The sequence below is a fragment of the Triturus cristatus genome, chromosome 6 (genome assembly GCF_964204655.1).
Source record: "Triturus cristatus chromosome 6, aTriCri1.1, whole genome shotgun sequence".
Taxonomy (NCBI): Eukaryota; Metazoa; Chordata; class Amphibia; order Caudata; family Salamandridae; genus Triturus; species Triturus cristatus.
In genome coordinates, this window is record NC_140589.1 from 278,466,494 (window position 1) to 278,488,741 (window position 22,248).

The 22,248-nt window shown below is 45.0% G+C and overlaps 1 protein-coding gene across 1 annotated transcript in view; it reads left to right on the forward strand.

Moving 5' to 3' along the window:
• Window positions 1-8,979: 8,979 nt before the first annotated feature.
• The window catches only part of NT5C1B (5'-nucleotidase, cytosolic IB), a 103,055-nt gene continuing 89,786 nt past the window's right edge, over window positions 8,980-22,248 (forward strand). Inside the window, exons 1-2 of the mRNA XM_085610638.1 lie at window positions 8,980-9,563; window positions 14,223-14,390. Of these exons, the coding sequence (XP_085466764.1) occupies window positions 9,363-9,563; window positions 14,223-14,390 (369 nt within the window). The 5' untranslated portion in view covers window positions 8,980-9,362. The remainder of the gene's footprint in view (window positions 9,564-14,222; window positions 14,391-22,248) is intronic.

A 22,248-nucleotide genomic window follows, 5' to 3' on the forward strand; every position in this document is an offset into this window, starting at 1 on the left:
TAACGTTACGCACCTTTTTAACGTAATATGAGGAGCCAAAAGCGTCAACTCATATCCCGTTAAACGGGCGCTGGTCAAATGCTGCGTCTTCGTTTGATTGAGTAGGGCATCGACAGCATGGGGGACTAATACCAACAACTTATGAGATAACACAATTCCCTCACTTTGGCGTATTGACACAGCTGTCGCCGCAACCGAGCGAAAACACCCCGGTAATGCTCGGGCAACAGGATCAAGTACAGCCGAAAAATATGCACATGGGCGCTGCTTATCGCCGTGCATCTGCACTAAAACTGACAATGCACATCCATCTTTCTCATGCACATACAACGAAAAGGGTTTTGCATAATCAGGGGTCCCTAACACTGGTGCTGAACAAAGGGCCTGTCGTAGTTGCTGAAAAGCAGTATCACACTCATCTGACCAAGGGATTGGGATAGGCGTGTCCTTTGTCAAAAGGGCTAACAATGGCTTAGCTATGTGCGAAAACCCCAATATCCACTGTCTGCAAAAAGAAACAAGGCCCAAAAATGCACGCACATCCTTCTGTGTGGATGGTCTCGGTGTATCCAAGATTACTTGGATACGATCCGGTGTGAGTGCACGTCCCTCCTTAGACAAAAGGTGACCCAAATAAGTCACCTTTGGTCTACAGAATTGCAATTTCTTCCTAGATACCTTATGATTGTGGGACGCTAAAAAGGAAAGTAAGGATAACGTACTTTTTTCACACAACTCCAGGGTGTCAGCCGCCAGCAAGATGTCATCGACATATTGAATGAGGGCGACCCCCTCGAGCAGAGCAAAAGAATCCAATTGTCGTTTCAAAGCCTGACTGTAAATGCTAGGGCTTTCTGTATAGCCCTGGGGAATCCTACAGAAACGATAAGATCTATTATTCAATGTAAACCCAAAAAGATATCGGCTGTCAGGGTGAATGGGAATGGAAAAGAAGGCATTCTTCAAATCAATCACTGAGAACATGGTCGCCGTAGGCGGGACCAAGGTAAGCAACGTCGTGATATCGGAAACCACTGGGTATTGAGGTATCACGATCTTGTTCACTTCTCTCAAATCAATTATGAACCGATAAACTCTGGCATCCGTATCCTTTTTCAGTATAGGAAGAATCGGACTGTTACAAATGTTGTAGGGGACTTCCTCGACTACCCCAACCGTTATCAAATCATGCACTATCTGTATGAGAGCCTCCTCACCCTCCTGGGAAATACGGTACTGTGGGAGGCGAGGTAACACCGCCCCCTCCTGGACGCTGATGTGGACCGGTGGAATCACCATTTGTCCTACATCAGTATCCGAAGTTGCCCACAAAGCACGAGGGAGGGTAGCTAACAGCGCATCCTCTGACATCGTACACATTCGTTCTGATCGGGGGTAATTGTCATTCAATATTACCCGTACACCAGCAGGGGAGCAACGGATCGTAGCCCTAAAATGCTTTAACATATCAAGACCCATAATGTTGTCCGGTGTGTACGGGGCAAGCAGAAACGGACAGGGTGCAGAAAAAGAATCAACCTTAAACACGAGGGGCTGTGAAAGAGGGCTTCGGGAGAGTGTACCATCGAACCCTACCGATGTGACCATTAAGCCGGATGGGGGAGCCCCCGGAACCAATTGCTTAGATAGCGCACTACGTGTCGCTCCTGTATCCACTAGGAACTGATCAGTAGAGCCCAAAACCTCAGCCGATACATAAGGGCCCTTCTGATCGACCGGCACCTCAACTGATTCTAACCCCCATCCAACGCAATCCTATGCATGCTGAGAGTCATGGTACCCCGACCGGTCAATTCCTGATGCTTGATACTGATGCTGACGATCGAAAACATTTGATCTATCTCGGTGCTGCCCAGCAGAGTCAAAACGAGCCTGTTCGTTAGAATTCCCTCGAAAGTTCGAGAAACTCCCTCTACCTCGCGGGCCACCAGAGGTATGCCCCTGACGCGATGCATGCAACACCGGGCAGTCCCTAGCCCAATGACCCGATTGCTTACAATACGCACATTGGTTCCTATTTAAATCAGATCGGCCCAAGGGAGGACCATAAGATCCTCCCCTACCTCTATTACTACCCCGTCGGGGCGGGCCATAGACTTGTGCCAACATCACCTTTGTTTTCAAATCTTTCGATTTCTTTTCCTCCTGGCCCTTTGCTTCTTGCTCCTGATGCTCATAATACTGGGCGATAGTCAGGAGGGCCGTCGGTGTAGCGGAGGACCAAGAACTCTCGCTCGCTTTTAGACGGGCCGCAACTGCCGGCAGCAGATTAGCCACATATTTATCCGCAAAAAGGTGGCGACCCGTATCGTCAGTAAGCGACTGGCCACTAAAATCAGGAAACGTCTCCTCAAAGCGCGTAAAAAAGTCCGCAACTGACTCGTCAACTTTCTGTTTACATGCAGCTAACATATTCCAGTCAATCTTTTTAGGGGGGATAATTGTCTTCAACTTAGTCACAATAGCAGCAGGGAGATCTAAAATACTCTGGGGCGGTTTCTGCGCAGGCTTCCGCTCCCTATCCTCATCTTCCAATTCAGACCATCGAGCCTTAAAAGTGGCAACATCATCTACCTTCCGCACAGATCGCCACATGTCTGGTGGTAGAATAAGCCCAAAGAACAAATCTATGTCTGCTAAAATCATGACGCAAGAATTCAAGGCCCCCTCGACTTCTTCATAGAAGGCCGCTGGATTCTTGCGGGGGTCAGGCAGCGCATTCTTTAATGCCATCACATCAGCTCTATGCCACGGAGTATAAACCCAATTATACACAAAATATCCCTTAGCATCGGCGGAGGTAATGTCCGAGCTAGTCCCCGCTCCTTTAGGAGGAACATACAAAGGCGCCGCCTCGCGCATTGGCTTAGCATGCACTAGATCGCTCTTATCTGATTGAGAGGTGGATGAGTGGCCTTCTGCAGTACACGAATCCGACTGCGTCTCCTCCCCTGCTCGTTCGCGCGCTTTTTCTCTATGGGCCAGCACCGCCTCCCGCAAGGCGAATAGCCGCCGAGCCGTATCAGGAGCCTTAGAGGGAGAAAAAACACCATCATGCAATGCTTTGGCATCCGATGTCACTTCTTCAGGCTCAAAGACACTAGAATATTTCCGAAAAGCAGCAATCACTTCCTCAGCGAAATGGTTCAAAAAATACAATCTCTCTCTATCCTGCCACGACCCCCAAGTATGGAACAATTCATCCACGGACACCTTACCCTTAAGTGCACGGAAGGAAATTTGCCGAAGCTGAGCCATTTGCTCAGCCGATAACATGGACCGCGTATCTACCTTACCCGGACCCGGGACAGAATCTTGTGGCCTCGGAGCAGATGCGCCAACATAAGGGGGCGGAGAGCGATCTAGTAAATAAAAATCATCATCAAGATTATTAAGGACAGGATAAAGTGGCTGCCGAACAGCGTATTGACCCGAAACTTGTAGCCTACGCTCCTTCTCTTGCCTGTCCGTCTGCTCTCTGTCCTCCCGACGCTTCGCTTCCTGTGCTCGCACATGATCATTCTTCCGTTGTTCTTTATCAAACAGCGCTTTCTCACGCTTCTCTCGCTCACGCACCTCCTTCACCCACAACCGCACACACTCAAACATATCCTGACGAGCACGCCGCTTACACATACACTGTTCCACATACTCAATCTTACGTATATCAAACGATCCATACAAAGGCCATCGTAACTCAGGATTTTTTGTATATTTCCTCCATACTGTGCTGTACATTATGGAAGAAAGACCATGCTTCACATACATATCCCTATTAGGAGTCCCCTCTGGGGGAGCTGGAGCAGATTCCTCGAGGTTCAACCGGTTTCCGAAACAGCAGCACCACTTACGGAGTGCGCTGAAAGCAGGCATGCTCAGAAATAATGCAAAATATGCAATATTATAGAAAAATGGCACTTAATCGTTGCGCCGTTCAAAGTCACACAGCTCCGGAGAAATCTCTCCACATTACCTGCCTATATGTGTTGCAACGCATATATATTCACAAAGACAAATTCAAAATATGACTAGTCATCACAAATCAAACTCAAATAGCCGGACCAGGCTTCAAAATCTCGGAGCAAGTACCGTACACCGGTTCTTACCAATCAAGAGTCCAGATTCCAACTGCCAAGCTCCACAATCGCCCAAACGGCTTTCACGGCAAGACCGACAGAAGAGGTCTCAGTCGAGGACCGGCGCCACCCAGACGGTCAGCTCGGAAGGGAAGGAAGAAAAACCTCGGGATGCCAGGGCTAAAACGCCGCGGGCAGTGATCACGTCCCCGGTCAAATTCCTCACCTTCGTCGCGACCAGTCCTTCGGGCATCCGAGTCGCCGATGAGCCCCACGTGACGGGCGCCAATTGATGAATACAGGCCCCAGCTAGGCCCGCAGGACACAAGGGTTCGCTCTCCTGTAATGGAATCTATAAGGAAGTTGGCACGGAAACTGTAAAGTACAAAGACAGCATTTATTAACCCTTAAGGGTGGTCCTACAATCCACACAACACCCTTCAGTATTGCATAGAGTAGCACAAAGAACTTGCGTACACAGTCCCCTTTTATACACAACAGAGGGGCTCATAAGTGGGTGGATACAACATGAGGCTGAAGAACATTACCATTTATGGTCATTTTCGATACTGAATCAATATGTGGGCGGAGCTAACACACTCCTTGAGCCCGCGAAAACATGGTCAAGCAAGGCTAACTGATAACAGATGTGGTCAAGTCTGGGCATGTGCCAGATGAACAAAGGAGCTATTTATAGACTGTTACTAGGCAGATTACAAGAGCAACTAACACAGAGGTTGGACTCTTCTCGTGGGGAACACGTGGAAGCATGACAATACAAAATGGAGTCCGAACTTCGGTCAACATAACAGAGAAAACATGATCTATAAGAGGGGAATTAATGTCTTTAGTAAATGCTTAATCACATCGTTGTTTCACTTTACAACACACCCACTAGATCTCTTCGATCTAACAATCTCAATCTTTTGTCGGTACCGCGAACCAAAACAGTCACGTGGGGCGATAGGCGCTTCCTTGTGGCTGCTCCCAGATTGTGGAACTCTCTGCCAGTAGCCATCAGAGAAAGCTCGTCCTTGATGCAATTTCGCAGAAAAGTAAAGACCTGGCTTTTCGGTCAATAATAGCTGCGGACCAGCCCCTGTGGGTACCTCATGCATTGTTTCCAGCACCGAGACGCCTACGGGCATTTGTTCGCGCTTTATAAATTGTAAAAATAAATAAATAATAAATAAATAAATAACACAAGAATACCCACTCACCTTGCTAGAACATAGCATGTGAGCAATAGGAAAGCGTCAGGCGAGGTGCATCAAAGATTATGATTCTCAAGAAATCTTGGTAATTCAATTCTGTTAGGAAAAATAGAGTAACAGTACAGTATAACCAAACAATAAACTATATGTAAGTAGCTAGTCGCAAGTACATAAAACAGCTCACATAATCCCAAAGAGAACATAACAGTACCCTGCCTGTAAGTCCGCCAACAAAGTGAAACGCGTCACAGCATGTTACAAAGGCACAGCCAAATAGTTGTATCAAGTGGGCTTTAATATCGTGGGGGCGACATTTAACGTTCACGGAGTCCAACAATATGACGAATGATCAAGCCTCAATAGTAGAGTACGCCAATGAAGAAGGCTGGCCCGTACATTTCTAACGCCTCCAATATTCCAGCATGTAACGTGATCCGTAGAATGCGGCAAGGAGAAATAATGTCCATAGTACCGCTAATCCCTAAGTCCTACAGCGTAAGGCATAAGCGCCGCAAAGTGCTAACAAAACATAAAACCGTAATGTAGTTCTGCCGTGAGCGCGTTGCCAAAGAAAATGTGAAACTAATTTCTAATCGTACCGAATCCAAAAGCCTTTGTGCACAATAATTATAATGGAGCCTACTAGGGTGTGTTGTCCATGTATGACACGCAGCGAATCATTACACTCACACCCTGTCTGTCAACATTGTTCCATTCTGCGCTATTTTGACTTTACTACTTGACTGGCCTGGTGCACTTTATTAGTTTTCTGCATGATCATTAGCCCTATTTGCACTACGGGGTACAATGTCTGTTTTCATGTTATGAGACTACATACGTGAGCAAATCATCGACTCTGAACTGTTACTTAATACATGTTGTTTTTTTATTCAACACTTTATTGAATACAGGCATGGTTTTGCTTCAGTCACGTACTCCCCTCGTTCCCAGATCTTTCCTGTCCTTTATCCTTCCTGATGTTGGATAAAGTCCAAGTCTTGCGACAGACGATAGTTTACGTTGTGTTTTTCTGTACATGTTTGGTATTTATCTTATCATGTACATCTATGGGTCATACTATGGCCCCTTTTTTAATACTCATTTTCAGTCGCTTATCCTGTGCCTTTTTTCTTAAATGCACTCACTGCCCTACGAGAAGCCGCATCCACTTTCCCGACCTTTTCTCATTCTTTACCCTTTTTGGATGCCCTAAAAAAAATGTTTTAACATGACTCCGGTACATTTTATTTTTTACTTTGGCATGATGTACTATTGTTTCGCCAATGTCATTATTGTATTTGTTGCTGAAACGATACCTTTCTGCTCGTACATCGGTACTTAACATTTGTAATTCCTAATAGGATTTTGACATAATTGTTTGCTGTCAGCTGCGGTAGCATTAATTTGCTGATTGCTTTTTTACTAGTCTAATATCTGTTACTTTATTCGTTACCATATTATTTATTATCACCTTCTCATTAGAGTTCTGAAACATCAGATGCGTAAGTAGTGTTACATTGTCCACATACCGGAACTACTCCAAGATGGAGTATTACTGTCTTCCTAGAGCTTTTGATACATAGGATGCGGAATCTGCATCGTATTGTTCACACACCGGAACTTCTCCAAGATGGAGCACTCCGACTACGGACACGTTCTAGTGTACTCTCTCCGTTCAGCACGTACCGGATGTACTTTGTTTGGCGCCATGGTATAACTTTACTGGCGTTCCATTCACTTAGGTAACCGTTCCGACACGACGGCAACTTCGGCGCTACAGACCTCCTTTGGACAGTCCTTAAAATCGAACACTTGAAGTAAGTGTATGGTTGAGATACGAATATGTCGGGCTTTTGGATTCGGTACGATTAGAAATTAGTTTCACATTTTCTTTGGCAACGCACTCACGGCAGAACTACATTACGGTTTTATGTTTTGTTAGCACTTTGCGGCGCTTATGCCTTACGCTGTAGGACTTAGGGATTAGCGGTACTATGGACATTATTTCTCCTTGCTGCATTCTACGGATCACGTTACATGCTGGAATATTGGAGGCGTTAGAAACGTACGGGCCAGCCTTCTTCATTGGCGTACTCTACTATTGAGGCTTGATCATTCGTGATATTGTTGGACTCCATGAACGTTAAATGTCGCCCCCACGATATTAAAGCCCACTTGATACAACTATTTGGCTGTGCCTTTGTAACATGCTGCGACGCGTTTCACTTGGTTGGCGGACTTACAGGCAGGGTACTGTTATGTTCTCTTTGGGATTATGTGAGCTGTTTTATGTACTTGCGACTAGCTACTTACATATAGTTTATTGTTTGGTTATACTGTACTGTTACTCTATTTTTCCTAACAGAATTGAATTACCAAGATTTCTTGAGAATCATAATCTTTGATGCACCTCGCCTGACGCTTTCCTATTGCTCACATGCTATGTTCTAGCAAGGTGAGTGGGTATTCTTGTGTTATTGCGCCTTAGAGGATATTGGTTACTTTTGTTATTTTGGAATATTACTCATTCGTGCTTTTATTAATTACAGAATCTATCCACAGTTAATTACCTTCCCAATACTTTTGAAAATAATTTCGTGCATCAATGTTTCACAATTCGTGGTAAGCGACTGTTTTTTTAGCTCAAACGATCTAGTCTTAGTCTTTTATTTCCTTCACAACACACTTGGTTTTTTTTTGGCATCAGTCATGCGTTCACCTTATGGACATATACTCGGTGTTTCCCTTAGGGTATTTGTTTCTTCTGCTTATGTGCTTTTTCTTCTCACTTTTTGTTAGGTCACATGGTTAATTCAGTCACTTATCCGTAATGTGATATGTTCGTTTTCTTCACGGTCTATTCCTCACTGGTTTTGAACACATTTTGCTGACTCTTCCCTCTTCGCCGTTACTTGATCTTTTTCTTTCTTCTCCTTTACTTTTTTCTACTATTTTTATCTTTACTAAAACGTTTTTTCTTCCTTTTTCTCTCTTTCCACTATCATTGTTAGTGAAGTTTTATAAGTACAAATTAAGGACACATTCCATATCTTTGTATGATTCCTTAACAGCCTTGAAAAAGCCCTTGTCTGGGCGAAACGCGTTGGCTGTGAATATGGCTGTATCACCTTTGGGAATAAAGAACATCTGAATCCTTCAATTTTCGTGTGGACTCAGCAATCAATTCGCAACTGTATTAACACATTATACTCAGTTTTGTGTTGCCTCTCATATCTTTTTGAACTTATGTCTTATTTGTGGTCGTTTAAGCAGCTGGCCATTTGAGGTGGGCAATACTCTCACTACTGTATGGTGACAGGTCCAGGCTGTGCACTCACGTATAACCTAGCTGCTTTCTCCTATATTTTTAAACATATATTTATATCCTGCTCCTTTTGCAAATGTTTGTAATCGGGATTTCCCGAACACGTATATCTCATTTACATTGTTATCCTTTGCATGAAATGAATACATTTTTGGCAAGTGTGATTCGGCTCGAATTTTGCCAAAACAGCTAAACGTGTGAGATTACGTGGGTCAGACACCATGTAAAAATTAACATTATGTAAGAAAAATGGACTTCGGTACTGAAAATAAAGAACGTTGTTCTTTTAAATGAACGAGTTATACGCAGACGGGGCTACCGTGTAGGCAACCTTCTGTTATGTAAATACTACAACGTCACAGAGACAGTAGTGACTACTACAGCCAGGCGAGGGAGTGGGGCCCTCGGGAGAACGCCCGATTCATTGTGATGTGAGCAGCTGCACCTCTGGCCGTGTCGCTGGGAGGCCGCGGCCGCCGCGACGCCTCTCACTGTTTGCGGAGATCTGCCTGCCCGGTTCAGCCTCTTCCTGTCTAACAAGTATCGGACTACAGAAGCAGAAATACCCCGGGCGCTTCTGGGCACATCCCCGGCAACGCCCTGCCAGAGCCAGCCCTGCTTCCGCAATCCTCCCAGACCGTGTCAGGTCACACCCCGACCGCAGCGCCTCTGACTGAGCCGGGGATCGTAGCGCCTCGCACAGTTCCATTCTACTCCAGCTGCACCATGAGCTCCTCCGCGCTGGGACCGAAGTCGTCCGTCGCCGACAGCACCACCCCCTCGGCCGGCTCCTCCGGCTTCCTGGAGGTGCCGGGCCAGAAGGACAGCGCACCGGGCCTCAAGCATGTCGCCTCCGAGGGAGAGATGGACTGGCAGGCAGCGAAAGCCTTCTACGAGAGCATGGGCACCAAGAAGAAGCCCCGGCCCGTGAGTGCGGGGAAGAAAAAATGCATAAATAAGAGCGGTATATGTGGTAGAGAGAGGAGGTGGGGTGGCATGAGGGGGGTAGTGAGGGCGGAGGGATGCGGGAACGGGTGTTGGAAGAGAGTGTACTTAAAGTCTTTTGTGTCGTAGATAGATAAGAGTGGTGGGGAGATGTCATAGGGTGAGAGACTGAGTAGTGAAGGGGCGGGGGCTTTGGGAGGGGGCAACACCAAAGCTTGCGTGGCTTTGAAGGTTTGAGTTTGAGCACATTGAAGACTCTGCTTCCAAGGTTTCAGTTGGCCTTCATTTCCATGCTTCAGTGTGCATGAGCTCCGAAGACAGCTGCCACAGTTTCACTTTTCCTATTAATGTTTTCAGTGTACCTTATTTTTTGTGATTCACCTAGTAGCCTTTGAGTGATACTTCATCGCGAATTGAACTTATCGAATTATAGATGGGTAGCAGTTTGCACTCAGAGCCCGGAGGTGAAAAACGTCCCTTGAATTTACTGTTATCTATCTGCTGTAATTCTATGTTATGTACGGCCCACAGAATCATCTGCCTTTGCTTGCTACATGCAGGCAGAGGAGGGATGGGGGAGCTATACATCAGTCATGGCTGCTGCCAAAGCAGTGGTGGGTCAGCGGCAGGGGTGACAGGGAAGCAGCAGCGGCAGCTGGGGTGAGGGGGTGGATAGGGTTGAATGAAAAGAAAACTTACCTGATCCTGCGGCCGCCTTGCGCTTTGGTGCTGCCCCGTTCTCCTGCTGCTCCCAGCAGCCCCTGGGACAGACTGCCCATCCCATCCAGTTGCTGCTCTTACACTTTGAGAGCAGCGCCAGGGTTTTCCTGAGCGGGCTGCTTTGATGCTCTGCTCAGGCTGAGTCTGTGCCGTTTCATCTGGGTTAGAGAAAACTAAGAGCGCATGTCTGTTTGGGCGGCCTTAGATGGCCGGTCAAACAGACATGCGCACTTAGAAGTTCAGTTAGCAGTCCATTCCTCCTCCCTCCCATGCCCCGGCCCCTCCCTACACACGCTGGCTCAGCCAGCAGCTGAAAAATAACGATAAGATATCGTTTTATTTTTCAGCTGCTGGCTCTGAGCCAGTGGGGCGACTCTCCTCCGCCATCGCGGAGGAGCTGCCGCTGCTATACATAACACGACCTCTCCTTCCTGTCCCAATTAAAAACAAGCATGTGCAATGCAATAGGTCTCGCTTTTGCGAGGGTTTCAGCTCTTGGCATTTTAAATGACAATGCATTTTTTGTAAAACAGGTAAATTAAAGACATTGTCACTTACAATGCCAATAGCTTAAACTCTCGTAAATGTGATGCCTATTGCATTACAAATGCTACATCTGCGCCCTATGCAACTATGCAGCACGTATCATGACAAGTGAAAGTTAGGAGAAAATAAAACTATAGCCATGCACTGCTGCAATTAAGACGTTAGTAGTGAACGTCTTAATTATAGCAGCGCATAATTATATATTTTTTTCTCCTAACTTTCATAATGGCTTCAAATACAAAGCAGTTGGGGTGGGGGGAGGGGAGAGGAGGCAGCTGCCGTGCTGGTATGCCGAATCCCAAAAAAGCGGACGGCTGCCACATTTATGCATGGACTGGGTGGGGAGATAATGAGGCTAGCATTGCAGCTTGTCCAAGCCCTGGGGGCGGAGTGGACTGCTGCTAAAAACATAATTAAGTCAAGCACATGAAATGTAAGCATGAACAACATGGGCAGGACGGAGATGAGGTACTGTGAGCAGCAGGCGCCATTCGTGAGTTTGTGTTAATTTTGGCAGCAGTGCATAACAAGACATGAGCGGCTGCCATTCTGGAACCTGAAGGTGCCTTGCGAGGAAAGCATGACGCGTCTGCAGGACAAAATAATTAAATAAAGTAGTGCTTGCAGGCTAAATGAGACATACCATGTATCAACCGAAGTAAAAGGACCAGTCCTCACGGGAGGTAACAAATGATGACAAGGTGGTACTAAGGAGGGACTACCAAGCCTAATAACAAATCAGAAGCCAGCATTTACAAAGGACAATGACACAAGCCAATGACAAATATGGGCGGAGAGTGGTTGGGGCTTCAAGTATATACTCCAATACAGCATGGCTCGCAGAGCAGCGCATGCGCTGCCTAGGCTCAACCTAAAATTACATGGTGCCCTGCCACCCACTCCCATCAATCTCTGTGCCCTACCTCTCCTCTAGAAGCTGCTCACAAGGGAATTCAGAGGGGCCAGCCAGAGCAGCCTGGAATTCCTTTATGATGTAGCAACATCTGCTACTCATCGCTGCTACGGCATAGCAGTGAATTACTGGATTTAGAATCCAGTTGTTCATGCTAATGGCTCTCTATGACAGATGTGCATTATAAAGCAGTAAAATCTATGCAATAAGATGAACATCAGAAATTTTCCCCATCTGAGCAATCTAATGCCTCAGGTATGTCCTTAAGGTATCTATCCCATAATGCAAAGGGGTCTTGACAGAAGTCCAAGTATTGTAAATTATCACAAATGTATGGTAAGTGGCCCAAGGAAATCTGCCACTTTATTACAATGTTTTTAAGCAAGTCTACAGCTCACAGAGTATATTTTCTGACAAATGGATGTGCCAGTGCTGAGCATTAATGATGAAACAGAGGAATGCTTAGGACTGGGCGATCCATTTTCCAGTTCCATCGCATTATCAATAGTGATCATTTTATTGACCAGAAGTGGATAAGAGGCAGACTAGTCCCTGCCAATAATTGAACCTCAGTGCTCCAGGTTATAGGCAGGCGTGCAGCAGCTGCTCAGACCACTGAACTGTCTTAATGTAGGTGAATATCATGACATCAGCTCTCTCAAACAGAATTCTGCTGTCACCTCTTATTGGCCTGAAGTAGCTAGCATTCCAGTAGATTATTCCTTAGTGTTACAGCAATTCTCGGAAACAGGTTGGATATGGAACATAGGCCTGGTGTTTGTTAAGTATTGGGCCAATTCACAAATATATTTATGAGTGTGGGAAGTAGTACTCCGGTAGTATTATTTAAAATAATCTTTAAAGGGTGTATTACTTGGCCTTCAAACATCTAAGATGGGAGTATCAATATACAAGTAGTACAAATAGAAAGCACATGGTTTCTTCTTTGAACGTTTACTAACAGGAAGTTGCACACTTCAGGTCAAATTCACAAAGGCATTTTTGATTTGAGTTTGCGGTGCTGGCAAACACACATAGCAAACAGCAGGCAGCCAGGACTTCTCCTAGGTACTGTTTTCTTTATAAGCCTGGGCGGAGTTTGCGGAGTTCTGCTACCCAGAACTCCGCGAAGTGCAAAAAAACCTCCCCCACACTACGCGGCGCTCCGCAAGTGGCAGACTGCGTTGGTTGCCAGGTGCTTGTCTGCACTGTGCAATCATCGCGAATGGCACCATGCACAGCGCTAGCGGGCGCTGCTTCCTTTCTGCCGCTTGAGTAGATTTTTATTCGAGCGGCAGCTTTCTCAACGCGAACAGACAGTTTCTCAACGTGAGCGGTCGCGAGCATACGCGACCATTTGCAATGAGATCTGACCACCTGCGTTGAGTAATCTCGCCGGGAGGTTGATTTTCCACACTCGCGCTCGCCAACTTGATGTTGACGATCGCGAGCGAGGAAAAATCTTTCTGGAGGTGGAGTTTCCTCGCTCGTGCTTGCCAACTTGACGTTTACGAATGTGAGCGTGGGAAAAAACTCTGTACCGCTACCCGTTTTTTTTCTTTTTCAGAGCTCCGCGAGCTCCGTGTAACACAAAGTTTAGAAATCTCTGCAAACTCCGCGAGCGGAGCAGAGTTCACTGCCCAGACTTCGTTTTCTAGCAAGTAGCAGTGCCAAGCAAGGGCCGCAGTGACCAGCGGAAGAGGTGGTAGTGCATTGTCTCCTATGCTGCCAGTGAGGTTAGCCATGAACAGGCCTCTGAGTGCCTTGGCTTGAGCAGGTGGGTGTGGGTGCTCCTGCCCCAAATGTGAGATGTGACTCAATGTAGCCTGTGCTGCAGGTGCTCTTGGACCGCCTTCAGATCTCCCAAGCCAGATGGGCCAACAGGGCGAGTGATTCATGAGTAATTGCCAGGCCCACAGTAGCCCCAAATACAACAAGACTTAACTGTGGGTTCCTTGCCAATACACTGGGGCTTGTGCACCCTGCTAGTTGCTTCTTCTGTCACCTCGCATGACATTTGCACCACAGAAAACAGCCAGTTCCATGATGGGTGGGCCGTGTTGTGCAGCACTTGTGAGGTTAACCAATCAGGATCCAGATTGACTCTTTTGGCATTACTGTTCGGTCTCTACCAATTACGCAGGGTACTTATAGTAAATACATTAGTCAGACACTCGAGTGACACTTGTCAAGGCGTTGGAGGTGCAGTGAAATATCAGGTTGGGTAGGGCATATTTGAATGTTAATGGGTGTCAGGGAGAGCCGGATGAGAGGGAGGGATTGCATGAGTAAAGGGTCACAGAGTTGCAAAGTACGGTGTCCGGAAAGGCTGTCAGTGGCAGTGAAAGGAAGCGTCGTCTCGCAGGAGGTGCTAGAACGCCAGTGTCTGACGTCATATGGTGTGCACAGCCTGAACGTGGAGTCTCTGCTGCCTCTGCTAATGCTGTCCCTTCCCTCCTCAGCCCAAGCCGAAGCATGCAGTCACCATCGCCGTCTCCTCCAGGGCTCTGTTCGACATGGTGGAGGAGAGGAAACTGTATGAGGATGAGGGGGTGGAAAAATACGTCAAGTACCAGGAGGAGCACGAGCAGGAGCCTCTGAAACCGGGGCCAGCCTTCCCCTTTGTGAAGGTAAGGAATTGGTGCCGACTGGCTGCCACCCTCAGTCCACCCCACCCGCCCCCCCAGCAGTTGTCTGCACACACAGCGAGCCCATCTGTTTCATTGGTTTGAGGTTACTGGTGACAATAAACACCCCACCCCTTCCTTTGTGAGTGTGCCTTTTCATGATCTGCTTGGGCTTGGGGCGCTGTAATATTTAAATGCCAGATTTAAAGTGTATTGAAAGTTAGTGGCCTACAGTGGAGTGGGTCACGATCCGGCTGCACAGCCTTATGCACTTAGTACTTCAAATTAGTACACTTCCACCAGAGTAATCCGTAGTTTATCCATTTTATTTGCTTTATTTTTCATATTTATCCTTATTTTTCAACACGTCAAAGAGTATACAAAATTCATTAGTTTACTTTCAGCATATTTGTGTTCTACATATTGCCCATCCAGGCCTATAAGTGAACAATCATAGAATTTTCATGTCCTCCATCTGTTTCAATACACATCAAACTCAATGCATTTCGGTTTGTATAACCTTCATCAGGAGTATCTGCGAATTAAAAACGTGTGTGTATCAGTAACATTGCATTAACAACCCCCGTGTTCACAATGTATAAATTACCTACGTGCCCGTGTTAAATTTATCCCTTTCGATTTCTCCACGAATGCACATTAACCCAATTCCTACTCTCTAAACCTGTGCTCGTTGTCACTGCAAAAACTAACTCATACTATATAAACCTAAATCCCCTTTACTGCGTAGCTTAAACTAAATCACTTCTTCCTAAAACAACTTCACCCATTATCGTATTCAACCAATGCGCCGGTTCCCCCTGCATACCTGATATGAAGCGTATTGCGTTTTAGTTCTCCCTCGTTGTTTGCAAAAATGCTACATTGCTCTCAAGCTCTAAATAGATGTTAATCGACCCTCCTACGCAATCATGAACGTGGAACTCCACGTGTGTTCTCTCTACTCGCTCCTCCCATTTTAAGTGACAGATTTAAAGTGTAGCCATCAGGAAACATAGAGCCCTCTAAATATGAGCAATGCCAAGAGCCAGTTTCAGGTGGACGCTTCTCGACATTGTGGGCCATATGTAGGTAGCAACACATTTACCGATTCATAAATACCGAATTTTACCGATTCGGTATTTATGAATCGGTAAATGTGATGTAGGTAATGAATCGGTAAATTTTACCGATTCGGAAAAATTCGGTAATTATGAATTGGTATTTACCGATTCGGAAATGGGGCATACCTTCCCATTGATTCCTATGGGCCTGGAGGCCCATAGGAATCAATGGGAAGCCAGTCACCATTACCGATTCGGTAAATACCGATTCGGTAATGGGGGGAGCATATACAAGGGTGGCAGGGTGTCACATTGACACCCTGTTGCACCCCTGATTCTTGCATGTGTGCACATGTGGCACACATACATTCCCTAAGGGCATGTATGTCTGCCACATGGCACTCTTACATCTGCAAAATATTGCGTTTTGCAAGGTACTCGTTATTTATCACCAACCTGTATTTGGTGGTAAATAACGAATTCTTAATTCTAATTTGCACTCTTTAGAGTGCTCCCTACATTCAGGATTCGGTATTTACCGAATCGGTATTTTACCGATTCGGTAATTTACCGAATCCTGAATTATGCCTCCTACATCCCAAATAGCTAAATACCAGTCGGTAACGGGATATTTACCGAATTTCGGCCGTTACCGACCGGTATTTAGCTACCTACATGAGGCCCTGTATGTTTAAATGAATGACTGCCATTTGTGTTTTCAACACAGTATTGGTTTATTGAGAGAATGATTGGCTAAGATTGCTGGGTCCCAGGCCGCACATATTTTTCAGACACCTTACCTGACTAATGGACTCATGTTTTCATGTTAGCATACTTACGAGTTTGTCAATAAAGCAAACATTAAATAACTTTTTATGCCTCTGCATACCCTTGGTGGTCCCCCTTATATATAAGAATTCATAAAACAGTATTCTCAAGTAAAAGAAAACGAAAGGTGAAGCCACAAATAACTAAAGAAATAGCAAAAACAGAGTGAAAACATAATATTCAAAACCCTCATACAGAGCACATATTGCTTTACCCACAAAAATGTTCCCACACAATTGAAGTTCACTGTCCAAAATTTTGAGAAACAGTGTCCCAAGGGGGCTGCAGTTCTTTTAACTGTGCAGACAAGGTCTATAGTAAATATCAGACAAAAGGTACATTAAATAAGAATTCTTCCTTTCTGTGGGTCTCACTTTCAGACATCTGTCAAATTATACCATGTTTTATGAATGTGTGCACAACAACATTACACATATGATTCCGATGAGCATTGTACATTTTAAGAGATATGGCCAGGATCACTGTGACATAAAGAATTGTTTATTTACCTAATTTCCTCACACACCCCAAGCCTGTATGCGTCAGATTGTTGAGATTTGCCCTTTGATACATATAGTTTCACAGCTATCATAGAAAATACTGCCTATGCGAAAGTCACCTACACCGAACATTTATTGTTTCACAGCAATTGAGTCATTGCAGTCAGTCCAGTTGTCCTTTAGTTTCAACAATTCCTCCCCAGGGTAGCAGTGATTCTCCATTTGGCGCCAAGTGCTATTTGCAAAACTATTCCTTATTTGTTCACAAAATGCTACCCTTTTCCCCAAATCTTTTTTTTTTTGTGAGACTATTATTGTGCCGTAATTATCCAAAATGTGTTTGATAAATGCCCAAACAGTTGCCTATTTTTCAACCATCATTGCTTTTAGGATGTTTACTGCATTAAGTAGAGTTTATCTTTGTGGGTAAGTTGTGCGTCAGGAGTATGCACAAGAGTAACAACAATTGGTAGGTACCGCAAGCGGCATAGAAAATTACTAGATACATTTAACTGTCTTCAGAGATAGAGCAGGAAAGAGGAAACTGTAGGCAGCACTGAGATCCTCTCATTAGTTAAGAGTTCTTTATATAACAATGGCTGTTCTTATTTTATACATATGGCATTTTTGTATAAAGTAAACCCACAGATGGTATCCAAGCACTAGTTGTCAGTAGAAAAGAATCCCAGAAAGAGCAAAGGTTTAAAGCCTTTTTAGGTCTCGCCTAGCGACGCAGCGCATGCGCCGCTCGCTTGCCAGATCTAATGTCGGTTTTCTTTTGGAAGTGGGGTTGGTGACCGTCCTGTCTCCCTTAGGCCCCACCCACCCGGACTGGACTCGTCGTCTGTTGCTCGACCCCTCGTCACTTCCTCATAGCGCTTCCAGGTTCCCGTATGCACGTGCACGCAGCGGCGCAGGATTCCAGCGTGGCCTGTCAGCTGTACCTCGTCTGCAGACACCTGGCGGGAGCAGCGCTGATTTGGTTTGACAAGGAGAAGCCTGGCAGAGCTGCTGCAAAAAGCGTGCAAACAGCTGGAGGTGTTTTACCTTTTAAATTCTCTATTATGGACAATGCAGTCACACTATTCCTTTTGTTGTGTATGTATCATTGCATTCAGGGTCTTCTGATATTTAGAATGTTTACATTTGTTTTCACTGCTCGTGCCGGCGCTCCCTCCTGTGAGGTGCTTTGCTTCAACTGACTGTCGTCTTTCAACTTAGCGCTGCACCCGTTTCACGAGCGCAGCGCTGATTTCACTTTCATTCTTGTGTCTCTTCCCCCGCTCCTCCACGACATTATCTCTGCTCTTCCTCCCTCCCCCTACCTTACATTCATTCACGTGCTACAGCTAGGTCAGGGCTTTAAACAAACCGCAGAAGTATGGTTTGAGAAGCAGAAGCCTGGCAGAGCTGCTGCAAAAAGTGCGCAAACAGCTGGAGATATTTTACCATTTAAATTTCTCCATTATGGACAATGCAGTCACACTATTCCTTCTGTTGTGTATATATAATTTCATTCAGGGTCTTCTGATATTTAGAATGTTTACATTTGTTTTCACTGCTCGTGACGGACGCGCCCTCATGTGTAGTGCTTTGCTTTAACTGACTATCGACTTTCAACTTAGCCTTCTTCCATATTTTCAACTAGTTCATAGTATCATTCCTAGAATATTCTAGTCAAGTATTCGGGAGTTCACCGGAAGGAGGTACAGAGTGTCAGGATGATACACACACCTAATAGGGAGCACAGATTGTATACAATGTTGCTATTTCCACCAAGCATGTCACGCCACTTTACACACCGAATACCATAACAACTATCAGGCAAGCATATTCTCTTGTGTTTACACTTCTAATGTTTGGTGTTTCACACAGCTCTTAAATCGTCTTGCCCTGCAACTATACAATAGTACTACAACTTTCTTGTGGCAAACATGCACGGTAGACAAAGTAATGTTTAAGACTTTAATCCGAAAGAAAAGCCCACAAAGAATGCACAGAGATATACAACCGAGGGGACTTCAATATCAAGGTGCGCAAACCCAGGAAACAGTGAAACCTCATAATCTCCATGCGCTATAGTAATACATAGTAAAACCCCCAAAAGAGAACGTGCAAGAAAAATAATAACTAACACATAATACAATATCTCCCTTTCCTCAAACGAACATGGACAAAAATAATAAATCAAAACCAGGCATATATGTGGTAAAACAGGGATACAAATAATAAAGAAACTATCACATTACAAAATCTTGAAACCTCTGAGATAGTTGAACACTCTTTTCTGCTGTTTTATATCTGCACATCAGCATGGCTAATACAACTACTCACACAACATCCTCCAGCAGTATACTCCGAGACTTGTTCGCAACTAACATTACTAATAACATCAGTGGGAAAGGAATTGGTTTCAAAGTCTCCCTTTCTCATTCTAGAACAATCCACACAAAAAAATCCCACAATGTCTGACTGTTTCTTTTTTATTTCCATCATGCTTCCCTTTATCAATTATTTCTATTTGATACAGCTTTATTTTGATTGCAGAACCTCTATTCCACCATCCTTCAACAAACTTGAATTTCCTTTTTGAACCTTAAAAGGTTTCTTATTTTTTTATTTTATTAATTTTTTTATAAGTTTTTATCCATACATAAATTTGTTATCCGGGTTCACCGCCGTTGGTCTAACATGGTATAAAAATAGTATAGAGTACATTTTCGGTTGGGTCCCCCATTGCTGGCTATATTTTTATGAAGTAATAGGTCGTAAGGTAGGAAAGTACAGGACAGATTGGAATAAGTCGAGGAGGAGGATAGGACAGAAATACAACTGTATATTCCCTCTTGGACTGGTCGTAGTTTTGTTCTAGTCCTACTTTTACCCGAGGTCCACCACGAAATCAACAAGCATGCATCAGTCGATCATTACAAGTAGCACCCCAAGACTACCTCCTTCCTTTAGTTGCATGACCCATAAGCATCCACCAAATTCCAACTTCAGGAAGCTAACTTCGAGCACTCCTCCCTGAAAAGCTTTACACCATATTTGGAAGAAAGAAGACCTCGATGGGGAGGATGCAGGGCCTCGTTGCTTCATTCCCCGCCCCTCAGCAGTCACAGACTGAGTCCCTCCTCTGTGCTGCTACCAACACACAGGCAAAACGGGAATGTTCTCCACCAAGGGGCTGGGTTTAGAAACACTCATTTCGCAACTACACATGCAGTCTGCAAATGTAATGTGCGCGCAATAATTGCAGATTTAAAATATACTCATATTTTAAGTTGTACATTACACCACCAATGATGCCCTACAATTCACCTCACAGCAACAATCCAAGAAGCGCCCAACCCATAAGTTAAGAAAAACATACAAAAATAACAAGCATTGGCAAAGCCAATAGGTCTCACTTTTGGGACCTTATAAGTGTTTAGCCATGCAACAGTTGATGTTGTTGCATCAAGGATATTGTGCTGCATAACTAAATACTTATAAGGTCCCAAAAGCGAGATCTATTGGCTAGGAGGGGGTTTGGCTCGGCTAATGTAGAGAAATGACTGACAATTATACTAGAAAGATCACACTGCCTACTCACCGGTTCCTTCCTCCGCAACACTTGCTGTTTCACGGTTGCTGCTGTAGTGGCTCTGCACCTCACTGACAAACTCGTCATCGTCGCTGGCCTGTGAATCTGCTCCAGCTGTGCCTCGGGCACCTAGGAAAATAAAGTGCAGTGGTAAGTATCAAAGTGGACACCCCATGGGTTGGGGCTCCTTCCATGTAAGCACCAAGTACAAAAATGGAAAGGCCGTTCAGGTTGAAGGTTAGCCTTACATAAAGGAATGATGGAAGGGTAGAATGGATTTAAGGCGATTTCGGAAATACATCTGTCCAAAGCATTACGTACCTGCTGCAGCCATTTTAGTAGAGACAATAGAATTTTCCAGCATCTCGACTCCTACTTCCACACCCTTCCTACCTATGGTATACAGGGCTACTCCACACACACCAGTATGACATCTACCACACCTGTACACAAAGTATGAACATAAGACCCTGCAGACATGTGCAGTGTACTGCAATTAGTAGGAGAGTTTGAAACACCACCCTCTAGCACAATAATGCGGACAAACCCACTTAAAACGGAGCACCTTTACTACACAAAGGGGTCTACTGCCACATGGCATGACACGAGCTCTTTGACACCACAGGACTTCGTCCTTCTCAGGTGCTCTGCACTGCCAACACGCCACATGACGTTCATAAACACTATTAGTGGTTGTGTTTACCGTTGGAAAGAATGCTTAGTCACCATAAAAAGTGGGGGGAAAATGCCTGCAAAAACCATATAGGAACAATGAAGAGCACATGAATATATTACTAGCAACAAAGTTATGTACTGTTCCTACACCGGGGAAAGACTAAATACATGATCATGAAAAGAAGAGGATGTCTGCGTGTACAACACCAAAGTAAGCTTCGGAGAAGGAAAAATATGTCCTTAGAGACCGGCATCAACACTCACGATTACACCACTGCTTAATGCGAGTGTTCTGGCTGAGTCATAACACTGAAACATTAGCATTTAGCCCGGCAGACAAACATCTAAACATTACAAACCGGAAGTAAACACGTCCAAGCGGCAGCTTGTACAAACAATACTCAATCCCTGCACATGCAGGGTAACATTACCCGGTCTAAATGTTTAAAAAAAAAATCAAAACTGTAACAATAGGCAGCCCTAAACCTCAACAAATACCATAATGACGTCTTAATGGACTTCGTACATAAAGAACCCCTCCAACCAAACAGCCTGTCCTTCCCATTGCAAAATTAACATACTATAAGGGTGATGGCCTCACTCCGGGTCATTACAGACACGAACGATATCCAGTCCTAAACTTCCCATTTACAAATCACTGATTTCGGGGATGTTAATCTAATTAGGTATATAAAAGCAAAACAAGCCTACGACATCCAGTACGTTCTATTGTGTCACGCAAAAGTCCAGGTAAACACTAGCGTAGTGAATTGGAGGAAGGTGGTCACCATACAGCTATTTTGTAAGCTTATCAAATTTAAAAAAATAAGAAATCGGCATTAACAAGAGAAAATACTTCTGCAAACGTTGGCAAATACTGAAGGACGGCTGTCATCTAGTAGTTAAAGCAAGAAATAACAAGAAGGGCTGGGCGAGAAGGGAGGGGGGAATGTCAGCAACAGAGGAGCCCACGAAAGTGAAAGTGATCGTGATTACGATCGCTACGGAGGAAAGACACATGGCGCTGCGCGCGTGCACGTTCACGTGCACTGTAGCTTTAAGCCACGGCAGCACTTTGAGAAGCCCACATATAAAATGTCTCTTTGAGCCTTTGGCTCACGAGACCTAAAAAATGAGAACATGTGGTGAGCCCCAGTCAGTGCTTTAAACAGAAATATAGAAGTGTGGTACTCACTCTTTGGAATACCTGG